An 11,801-nucleotide genomic window follows, 5' to 3' on the forward strand; every position below is an offset into this window, starting at 1 on the left:
GGGGATGGCAATACCCCTGGGATCCAGCCACGCCGAGGGGCTCCCTAAGGTGTTGGGGGGGTGACATGACTGCACTTGACCAGACGTGGGTGAAGCAGCTGGGGGACCCCACCGGCTGTGGTCCCCCAGGTTTGCCCAGGGCTGGGGAAGGAGAAGGCACATCCCAGCCAGCCATGCAGGGAGGGGGGGCTCAGGGAAGGGGACCCTGCCCAGCCAGGTGTCACTGGGCACCCTCCGCATGCCAGCACAGGCACAGCCCGACATCGGGGTGATGTGGAGGCAGCTCAGCCATGGCTGCCTTGCCAGCAGGGCTTGTGTATGTCACTGACACTGCTGGTGGCATCAGTGGGTGGCAGCTGTGACCCGGGGGGGTGGCCCCGAGGCTACTGGCTGGGACGGGCCATCACCAGGACACTGCGCAGCTGTCCCTCGCAGCACAGGGACAGGGCGGGGATGCTGCAGCCCAGCCCATGATCCCGCTGACTGCTGTCCCCACACAGGTGTTCAGGTGGACTGGAAAGAACAGCTTTTTCCTGAAAGGGGATGTGGACCTGCTGATGATCGGTGGGGGCAGGTACGAGCCATGCTGGCAGTCTCAGCACCTCACAAGGTCCCCAGCCCCAATAGCTGTAGGGGCATTGATCTGAGCCCAAGCTGCCCTGTGGAGTTGGGTCCAGGCACATGCCAGTGCTTTGAACCCAAAAATACCCGTGGAGGTTGTCCAGCAGCACTAGTCATTTATTTCATCCTCCCCAACCTTGCTGCTGGCAGGCCCGCCTGCTCCTGTTGGCAGGGCAGCAGCCCCAAGGGTGGCTGCTTGTCCTGTCTTGTCCCCGTTTTGCCAGTCCCTTGTGCCTGGCATCCTCAGCAAGGGGGTACCTGGGAGTGGGGACAGGGATGTGGCTGATGCCCCCGGAGGTGGCTGGGGAGATCTCCAGGGACAGAGTGGCAGGAGAGGGGACCCTCGGCTGACTGTGCCATTGGCACCTTCCCAGTGGGCGGTTTGGGCTGTGGCTGGATGGAGACCTGAACCATGGGGGCAGCCACCCCTGTGAGACCTTCGACAACGAGACCCTCTCATCCCGGGAAGAGTTCTGTGTCCAGGACCTGGAAGTGTGGGGCCTGGCCTGACCCCTCCACCCACACCTGGGACAAAGGTGGCATCAGGGGAGGTGATGCTTTGGGACCAATGCCTCATGCACAGCTGGTCCCTGCTGGGACAGGGCATAGCCTCAACTCTGCCTCCCTCCACCCTGTCCCCACCAACATCCCCTTTTCATGTACCAGCAGCTGGTGGGGGCAGCGTGATGGGGACAGGCTGCTGTGGGGTCTCAGCTCCCCCCTGTAGTGCTGCTGCCACCATGACAGAGTCCCCAGGGTGGCTGCAGGACCATCCCTCACCATGGCACCCAGCACCCTGCCTGGCCAGGATGATGCAGAACCCCGGGAGGAGGGCACATGGCAGGGCTGAGCACCACAGGGTCCCCAGATGGAGGAGCCAGTGTCGAGAGCAGCGTGATGCCAGCAGGACCCAGCAAGCCCAGGCAGCCTCTGCCCCACCTGCCGCTGCCCCCGGGGATGATGCTGCCAGGGCTGGAAGGCCACACAGTCACCACTCATCAATAACCAGCAGAGCTGCATGCTCGGCCTTGTCCTGCCCTGGAAGCAACAGTGGTGCTGTGAGGTTGCAAAGCAAGTGGTGCTGAGCAGGGCAGGAGCCGGGAGAGCACTGGCCATGCTGCAGGAGACTTGTAACTCCCCCAAATGAGGACTGAGAGAAGCAGCCTCAGGGAAGCATAAACAATGTTGAGAGACAAAACTTAGTCTAGATAAGGGAGGAGGGTGGGCAGAGACCCTCTGAGCACTTTCTTGAGGAATGTCTCAAACACTCAAAAATACCCTAAAACAAAACTATAGTCACAGGATGGATAACCTGGAGGCTGGGTAATGAAAGCTTTGTGCTCAATGAGCTGATAAGGTTGACCCTTGCTCATCTCTTGTGGGACCCATTGTAGGAGAAAATTCTCCTGGGTAGCACAGGATGAGCTGGAGGAGGGGGCCCTGTGGAGACAGGACGGTTCTGCTCTTGTGCATCTTGTAAAGTTTCAGGGGCCATCTGTCCTGTGAACGACCTTTGCTTCATTATCCACAAAATACATATTAAAAATTAATATATCTGCATATGCTAATGAAGATTAACAAGATTAACAAAATCTCATGAAGCACCTTACTCCTCCCCATACCTCTGAGACATCAACATGTAGGTGGATCTGGGGGAGGGACCCAAGGAAAGTGTGTAAATTGAGGAGGGGCAGGGATAGCAGTAGTGAAGAAGACAGATGCATCCCTGAACCCTCATTGGTGGGACCAACTCAGGAACCCAGACAGGTGATCTCTATCCCCGTCTCTCTTCTTCTCTTTTCCCCCTTGTTATCATTAAGTGATGCAAGACCTATCATACTGCTTGCCATAATTTCTTATATACTTATATATTATTGTGTATCTAATTAATACACTGCAGGAAATTAAAGTATGTTTATGTATGGACTTTGAGACTTGTCTCACCGTTGTCCACTCCATTGGGTATTTATGAATGTAAGTCACTTGTCTCCCTCCTCTGAGCAGGACATGGCGATGCCCTGTCCCCGCCCAGGTCTGTGTGCCCACAGCAAGCTCTGGGGGTCAGCCCGGAGTGCTGCTCCAGGGGAATGTGGGGTCCTGTCTCCCCTCTGGCAGAGTCCACACTCTCTGTCCACCCTGTCACCTCCTGAGGGCCAGGGCTTCCTCCTCGGGGGGTGTTCAGGCTACGCTGCTCCCACCGGGGAGGGGACAACAGATTGGATCGAGACAGAATGACACACACCTCCCCCATGGACACAGTTTGGGGATGATACAGCCACTCCAGCAGCTGGCACCAGGACTCCCACCTGCCACAGCAGCTGACCCCGCAGGCCAGGGGTGCCTACAGCCCTGCTCTGACTCCAGGTGCTGGCCCCAAAACCACCCCTGCCGGCCTCTCCAGCAGCTGGCACCCAGCCCTTGCAGCACCCAGCCACACAGGCTATGTGAGATTAGCAGAGAAATAGCTAAGAAGGGATTTAAGATGAGGACAGGACAGAAGATGAGACAGATCGTGTGCAGGGCTCAGGCAGACAATGCACTGACCAGCCTTGTTTTCACATGCAATCCTTCATACCGCTTTTCTGCCTCTTGCCTCTTCATTCCTCCCTCCTTCGCCACTTGCAGAGTCCCACCAACCCCCTCCAATGTCCTAGGCCCCAAGGTTACAGCCCAACCAGCTGCAAAGTCCTGGTTGCATGTAGCTTCTTGAGAGCCCATCAGTTAGCAGGACTGAGGTTTGTCTCCCTTTCAGCTCCCCAGCTGAAAAAATGACCATTCTCCTGCTCCCCACGGCCTTCCCAGGAGTGCCGTCACCTCCCTTGTCCCATGACTGTGAGAGTGGGCTTGCTGGGGTGTTCACGGCTCCTCTGACCAGGTACCCCCAGGGCAGCAGACCCCTCCACCCCTGAGCCCTCCTGGGGGGCTCCTGGATGCTCACAGCTGCGTGCCAGGAGCTGTTTGGGTCCCCTGACCTCCTGTGTGCGGGTGCCACCCAGCACTCCACATGGAAACCCAACTGTGTGGCACTAGCCCCCTGGGGAACTTGACACTCCATGTAGGGCCCACGATTCACCCCACCAAAGCTGCTTTTTGAGGTGCTGCTCCCAACACAGCCTGCAAGGGGCACAGAGCAGAGCCAACAAAGTCACCCCACAGCCAGGGCTGGCAGCCTGCAGCCCCCACCTTCAGCTCAGGGAGAAGAGGAGGAACATCTTCAGTGCCCTGTAGAAGCGATCCCCGAGGCAAATGGTGGCAGCACAGAAGGCACTGAAGGTGCAAGCCATCACCAAACAGACCAGGAAAGGCTCCAATAAAGCTTGCCTGCCCAGGAGGCTGCTGGGAACCTCTTCACAGGCCTCTCAGCACTGCCTCACCCCTCACCAACACACGTCCCGTCCTGTGATTTCAAGGCCCATTTCACATTTCTGCCAGTGGCGCTGGGGCAGGATCACAGAATGGTTGAGGCTGGCAGGGACTTCTGGTGATCATCTGGTCCAGCCCTCTGCTCCAGCAGGGCCACCTAGAGCTGGTTGCCCAGGACCTTGAGTATCTCCATGGGTGGAGCCTCCACAACCTCCCTGGGCCGCCTGTGCCAGCGCTCCGTCACCCTCACAGTGCAAAAGTGTTTCCTGATGTTCAGAGGGACCCTCCTGGGTGCCAGTTTGTGCCCACTGGTCCTGTCCCTGGGCACCACTGAGAGGACCCTGGCTCCGTCCTCTCTGCACCCTGCCTCCAGGTCTCTGTACGCGCTGGGGGGAGCCCCCTGAGCCCGCCCTGCTCCGGGCTGAACAGTCCCAGCTCTCAGCCTCTCCTCGTGGTGGATGCTCCAGTCCCTTCATCACCTTCCTGGCCCTTCGCTGGACTCTCTCCAGTATGTCCCTGCCTCTCCTGTACTGGGAGCCCAGCACGGGACCCAGCACTGCAGGGGTGGCCTCCCCAGTGCTGAGCAGAGGAGAAGGATCCTCCAGCTGCTGGCAACCCTTTGCCTAAGGCAGCCCAGGACACCACTGGCATACTCTGCTGCAAGAGCATAGTGTTGGCTTGCAGTCAGCTCCTGGGGCCACCAGGAACCCCTGATCCTTTTCGGCCACGTGGCTTCCCAGGTGGGTGGCCCTGGCCCAGACTGGTGAATGAGACAGGATTCTTCACTCCCCTTGCTGAGCCCGATGAGGTTCCTGTCAGCCCATGTCCCCAGTCTGCCCAGGGCCCCTGGGTGCCAGCCCAAACCCCCCTGCATGGTGTCACCTGCAACTTGCTGGGGGCAGACCCTGTCCCATCAGCCAGATCAGTAATGAAGACCACTAGGACCGGAGCCAGCTCTGCCCCCAGAGTACACCACGAGTTACTGGCCTCCAACTAGATTTTGTGCCACTGATCAACCACCCTCAGGGCCCAGCCCTTGAGCCAGTTTTCAGTGCCACCCATGGGTCACCCAGACCATACTTCAACAGCTTGTGGAGACAGACAGCATCTACCCGCCAGCTACTGGGCCAGTCATTTCATTGCTGAAGTTGCTCAGGCTGGTCAAGCATGACTTAACTTTTCCTTTTTCCCCTACACAACAGTTTGAGCAGCCCCTGAAGGCCCTGAAGGATGCTGATGTGAGAGGCCTGAGAGGCTCGGCCATGCCTGGCATGAGGCGTGAGGAGAGGCCAGATCCTCAGCCTTGGCACCACCTCTGTGAGCTCTCCTCCCCTTGCCTGGCCCCAGGGCCCTTCACAGCTCAGCTGGCTCCACTGCGGTTCCCATTCACACTACACTTGGGTAAACAATAAATTAAGAAACCATTTCCTCAAGGTGGAAGGTCTGCATTTCCACAGAGCAGCATTCGTACTTTAGAAATACATTTGGCTGTAAGACTATTTTTAATAAAGTTTGCACACTGCAACTCCTTAAAAGAATAGTAAAATCATTGTTTATAAATTTATTCTTAGTCCAGAGAGGCTCAGATTAACATGCTTGAGAAGAAATGCACTCTCTCAGAACTTAACATTAAGTACAAATTTTTGCTTTAACATAAGCAAAAGATATTTCTCAAGTATAAAGTGCACCTTTTGTAACAGATTCAAAACAAACCCAAGCAATAATAACAAAATTACATTATTCTGAACAGTACTTGATTTTATGCAGATAAAGGCCTTCACTCTATGATGTTTCTTGAAGTACAATAAAAGTTCTTCCAAAGCTTTTAAAGAGGTCACAAATTCTTCTAATAGTTACCTGGCACACCTGCAGACCTGAAATACTGTTAAAGGTATGAACAGCAGAGATTGCACCACATTCATCACCTTTAGACACATGAGCACAGGTATGTAAGAAAGCAGCAAGTGCAAAACGACTTCTGGTTATTTCAACAAATGAAATCCAAGTAAGTTCATGAATACTCATTCTCCTTTCCTCTGCCTACAGCTATCAGTTCCTGTGATAAAATGGGCAAAGGAAACACAATCAGATATGAAGAGTTCTGCATTCTGTCACAGTGACTTCCTGCTGTGTTAGTTTTCAGAAACTAACCTAGTTACTCGTGGCTGGCTGTCAAAACTGAATGCTGAACTTTTCCTTCCCCTTTTCAGATATAAAAACCCAAAGCTCCTTCCAATTGCTGAGCATTACTGCACCCTTTGCTTTGCATTTTCAGTTTTTAGGGCAGGCTTTTTCAAGCTTTTAGGTTTTATTTAATGAAAGCAGCCTTCTTAAACCTGAGTAAAAGATGAGAGGAAAAAGGTCTTCCTCATTCAATTTTGAATTGGACAGACATTTAGCAACACTCACTTCAGTACTGCCAGTAAGGGAAAAATGTAAGAACTCTTATAGTTCTACAAGGGAGAGAAAAATTACTCAGGAACAGCAACTGGAGATCCAGGAGAAACAGGGAAGAGATACACAAGTGGCAGAATTCCTGTAGAGCCTAGTACAGTGTGATGCAAAACAAAGGTGCACTTGGTGCACGGAAGAGCAGAGCCATTGCAGCATCCTGCCAGGACTCACCAACCGTGCCAAGAACTGTGCGATGTCCTCCCGTCTGGTAGCTCTGCTTTCCCACAAGCACCCAAACAAATGGACGTTTTGAGCAGTTTTTGCAGTTCGGTGTAATAGTAAAAATATAACATTCAGTGTATCAAAAATACACTATAAAAAGGCTGCATGTCACTGCAATGCATTGTTACTTAATAAAAATTGTGGTCACTTATAGAAAGAGGCTTGCATCTTCGTCAGCTTTTCGAATACCAGAAAAGTAATCTTTGGTTATTAAAGATTCCCCTCTCCCCTCATTTTTTTAAATGAAATTTGTTTTGCTGTTTTTGAAGATGCCATCTACGGTTATTTCAAAGTTCTGTTACCTCACTATATTTCAGAAGCATACTTACTCCTCTTTTCCTCAGGTACTGGAGAAAAAAAATAAAATCCAAAAACCTGAACCAGAAGTTTTTCTGCTAGCTCATGCAATACCACAATCATCTTAAGAAGGGATCAGGACTAGGAGGAACAGTAACATGTCTTCAGCACTTCTTGTAGTAATGATGAATTGCAACCCTTATCTTGCTACACAGTGCCAATACATTCAAAAATAAATGAGAATTGAGTTTGCTCTGCTGTAACAGGTTGTTAATTTTTCTTGAATATGCACTTTAAGTACCTACATTAAAATATAATGTACTGTATGAATCCATTACTGCATTGTTCCATAAATTCTTAAAGTCCATACAACTGGCTTTTAGAAGAATTGCTGCTCATGTTTCCTCATCTTCTGAAGAAGCAGACTGAATAGCGTCAAAAGGAAAAATGTTACTTATCAAAAGGCAGTCTTTGTCTGCAGCTGGGTTCCGAAGCTGTCCTCTGTTCATCATCTCTCCTGTTATTCCAGCTTTTCTTCATTGGAGTTAGATGAGGGGCAACCACATCACTGTCCTATTATTAAAAGTCAGAAAACATTAATTATAGTACATTCACTTTTGCTTTCTATCCTAAAGCAGGGGAAAAGCAGCTCAGTGTCAGATATAATAGAAAAAATAAGTCCAAGGTCCTAGAAGCATTATAAATCAACAAACATTGAAGGTTGTGCATCCCAGAGATGGAAACTGCTGTAGCAGTCGTAGCATCTAGTGGGGAAAAATAAAATCCCCCACATACCTGAGAAGCCTTCACCACTGGCAGTTCACCTCTTCCTAAATTATTACCAGCAAGCCCAGGAAGATCAGCAGGTTTGTATTTTGTGCATTGGTATATCAACTGGAAACACTATAATAAGCGCTTCCTCTGAATTCACCACTATATCTCATTTATAACTGTTTCACACTACCAGCTGTAGGTGCTTGGATGTGCCTTTCACTGCCTTAAATTATGCAATGCTGGTACAGTAACTGGTATGACCTAAGGCAGTGGTGCTCGTCCTTGTCAGATTATGTTAATCTGGTGCTCAGGCACTGCAAACGCAGTCAAAAGAGCAATAAACTCTGATCTTAGGAAGAAGCTGGTGAGATGAATGTTGCTATGTCCTGCAACATGCCAGGGCCTGCAAGGTGGATATGTCTGAACTAGAATATGCTTATGGGATACAACCATACCCTACACACTACAAACAGAGAAAGCTTTTTGCTCGATCCTCTTGTGAAAAGCCCTCCTGCAGTAAACTGCTCTCAAAAGAGAAATATGACAGAAGAATGAGCCTTAACCCAAGTTGCTCACGCCTACAGCTGTAGCTCCAGCACGTAAGAGCACTCATCTACTGGGTGGTCTTTTGTTTCAGACCATGTAGCTCTTTCCTCAAATGAGACCTGCAGGTGTCTCTAGCCAGTAAGAAGACAAGTTGGGGATAATAACATGCTTGATGAAAACGAAAAAAATACACGGTTCACAGAACAAACTCACACTGCATCTCTTAAGCAACTTGGAGATTTTAATATAAGCATTTATTTTACTTTGAGGATTGATTCCAGACAGGGGAAAACATCTCTGAAAAAAGTGCATGGAACTGAAGGAAGCTATTACTTTTCCTGGTATGACTATCAGACAAAAGCAAAAACCAGGGGAGAAATGTAACAGCAGGTTTGCCAGCACATCTACCAAACCTACTGACACAGCCTAGAACCACACAGCTCATGCATGTAGTGCAGTGGCCCCATTAGAAGTTTCTACTGAGAAAAGCTTACTTGGTACAACCAAAACTGCTTCCCTACAACAATGGATATACTGGAAGTATCAGCAAATAATAATTTTTTTAGATGAAGGTGCCCACCTTCCTGTAAGGGGGATGTGATGGTGATGCTGTATCACACATCACTTGTTTACAGCCACGATTGTTACAGGCTCCTCCACCACCTTTGGCAGGATGTATGGACTCAAGGTCTGCTTTAGAGTCTCCACTTTACTTGTCAGCATAGCTCTGACACATTTCCCAACATGAAACAAAACATCAGATGAGCTGTAACATAACCCCTTCCTTCCTCACAGCTGGAAACTTGAGCTGACAGAAAAGGGAAACAGAACAGAGAAGGCCTTGCAAGCACCTCAGACAACAGACTAGTTGCCCAGAGAGTACAGATCTGCAACCTTGTTCCCAAAGATATTTTACACCCTAACTCAGAGCAAATGGACTGACCATGAATCTCCTGAGGGAGGAGTTTAACAGCTACTGAACGAGGAAGGAAAAGAGGAAAAGTTAATAGGAGAACTGATCTGACCTCTTCCCTAGATTTTTTAATCTCTCAGTGCTGTTTTAAGCCTTTGTATGCAGAAACCTGCATCCATGAACTAGTGAGTGCCTGTGTTGATACTAACTTTGTTATAAAACCAAGACTTTTCAAATGACATAAGTCAAATCATTACAAATCCATCCTTATTTCAGTGAAACCAAAGCACGCCCAGATGTGAACCACAATAAAACCAGAAGCTATGTTAGCAAGGAGTGGTTCTACCAAGGCCCGAATGCCAAGATTTTAGTGAAAGAACAAGCTTATGGACAATGGTGGAGAACTCTAAGAACAAGAAAAATAACGTTAATTTGTTACCTGTGGTTTGGTGAAATCATTCTCTATACACCACTGAATAAAATACTGTTTTGCAGCTGAAACAATATTTGGATCCTGATTCTTGCAATAAACTCGGATAATCTGCTCTGCAAATGTCATGGGTAAAAGCTTTGAAACCTTTGAAATAAAAAAGAAATAAGCTTTAGTATTTCTTGGAATTTAGAGTCCACTGAACTTCAATTTTTTTCATCTGAATACAAACAGAAAGCAGTAAAACACATTCCACTACAATCCATGAGCTTAGCTAAGTCAACTGTATTTTTTTAAGACTCTCAGTGTATGTAAGATAAATACTGTTCATATGCAAAAGCTGTCAGGATTCCAGACAACACACACTGAAGACCTGCAAGGATATGGATTCCACAACCTCTCCACAAATCCTGCAAGAACTACTACGAAGGACTGTAATCACTTCCACTGCAACCAGTGAAGAAGATGCCCTTCAAAAGTCAGTTGAAGAAAATAAAAGACTACCTGTTCTTTACTGATCTTGACTGCCTTGGAAGGATCAGCCTTGCAATAGAAGAGAACATTATCAATGGGATTCTGTTCTTTCATTCCATAATCTATATTGATAATCTTGCATGTAAAACAAAGAAAATGGCATTAGTTAGTCTTCATCTTTAGTTTTTTCACAATACGTACAAAAGGATACACACTATACTTCTGTAAATGACAGTAATCAAATAGATCAGTAATTAACAAATGATTACTTAATAAAACATTCTGGTATATGCATTTTATATCTCTCCTTCCACCACCTTCTGGTCTGAAGCTGCCAGGTAGATATTCACATTTACACCAACCAGCTCCCAGTCATGCTCTGAAAAGCTCCAGTTTCAAACAGTGGAAGTGTGCCGGTCCCTTGCCAGCCTGTGTCTCCCCCAGACACACAACCTACGGAGGCAGCAGTAGAGCTTAGTTTTGAACAGGACACTTAGACAATGTGATTTACATCTGCTTGGTACACCAACAGTTTTGTAATCAGCAGGCAGTGTCCCACTTCCCCATGACTTCAATTTGTGGGACAAGGAAAGCAGAGTCAACTACCTTAAAGCTAAGTAAACTGCTACAATTTTACCCAGCCTGAAGTGATTCTTCAATGCAAGAGAGCTCTAGGAGTGATTTGTGATGCACTCTATGGAAAGCCATTTGTTAGATGTTAGAATTAACCAAGAACAGGAATTAAGCTATTTGATAATTGCAGACTGCTCAAGCTCCTCCTCTGTCCCAGGCTCTTTCCTTCCCACCAGTGCTGGCCGGAGACTGAGCTGTGGCAGCACAGCGCTTTATGTAGAAGACAAAACCCAGGAGCGATTGCCATGCATTAGGTGTGCAGTACCAGAACCTGGAAGCTGCTGTGCCCGTTACCCTCCCACCAGGACCCGTAGTTTACTTGCCCTCATAACCTGCAGCAGTGGCTCCTCGACTGCCGACTTTAACACCCATATGCTAAAACCCAAAGAAATCCCACTGCTCCTTTTCAGAGTGAGGGCAGTCAGGGGAGAACACATGTGTCAGTGGGAGCAGATGTGCCCCAATGACAGCCCACTGATGCTGCCTGAAGCCTCTGTCCCCAGGCCCTCCCAGCCTCAGCCAGTCTCCCAAGAGGGAAGCTTGTTGCTCAGAACCTTGAGCTGAACAGGTAGGATGGTATTTATGAGGCAAACCTGTGGGTTTTCACTTTGCAAATACATTGAAACGTATCTCTGATTTTCACTATGATACACGAGGCCCTCTGTTACTGAGAATTTTTTTACTTTGAACCTGCTCTGTGAGATATTTACATCAATTATGAAATCTTCAGCCTTTAGCTCCACATCTGGAGGATCCTTTTCTGGTTTGGAATTTGCAATGCTTTTCGCCAGGCAATTATTCTGAAAAAAGACAGTGGCTCAGATTACATTTATGCACTATCAGCACACATATATCAGCAACAAAATGCATGGCAGAATGTGTCACTAAACTAAAGCTTTAATTTCTTCATAGCCTGACAGACTACTGTTGCAGAAATTTGTTGTACAAATCCTTGTATACCTTAGCTGTAAGTTTTCTACCAATCTTTAGAAACAACTGAGAAGACTGAAATACTATCAGCCTGTGGAGGAAGAGGTTGAGACTTGATGATGGAAGAGAAGATGTCCTGCTCAG

At 48.6% G+C, this 11,801-nt stretch overlaps 2 protein-coding genes across 2 annotated transcripts in view; one reads left to right on the plus strand and one right to left on the minus strand.

The window, feature by feature from the left end:
- TLDC2 (TBC/LysM-associated domain containing 2) overlaps positions 1–1,174 on the plus strand; it is a 2,630-nt gene extending 1,456 nt beyond the window's left edge. Inside the window, exons 4-5 of the mRNA XM_026867211.1 lie at positions 501–574; positions 996–1,174. Of these exons, the coding sequence (XP_026723012.1) occupies positions 501–574; positions 996–1,131 (210 nt within the window). The 3' untranslated portion in view covers positions 1,132–1,174. The remainder of the gene's footprint in view (positions 1–500; positions 575–995) is intronic.
- A 4,356-nt stretch (positions 1,175–5,530) lies between these two features.
- SAMHD1 (SAM and HD domain containing deoxynucleoside triphosphate triphosphohydrolase 1) overlaps positions 5,531–11,801 on the minus strand; it is a 26,217-nt gene continuing 19,946 nt past the window's right edge. The window contains exons 12-15 of the mRNA XM_026867220.1: positions 11,438–11,527; positions 10,125–10,229; positions 9,630–9,767; positions 5,531–7,530 (exon numbers count right to left, since the gene is read on the minus strand). Of these exons, the coding sequence (XP_026723021.1) occupies positions 7,408–7,530; positions 9,630–9,767; positions 10,125–10,229; positions 11,438–11,527 (456 nt within the window). The 3' untranslated portion in view covers positions 5,531–7,407. The remainder of the gene's footprint in view (positions 7,531–9,629; positions 9,768–10,124; positions 10,230–11,437; positions 11,528–11,801) is intronic.

Source organism: Athene cunicularia, unplaced genomic scaffold (assembly GCF_003259725.1).
Source record: "Athene cunicularia isolate RWA unplaced genomic scaffold, athCun1 SCF_2, whole genome shotgun sequence".
Lineage (NCBI taxonomy): Eukaryota > Metazoa > Chordata > Aves > Strigiformes > Strigidae > Athene > Athene cunicularia.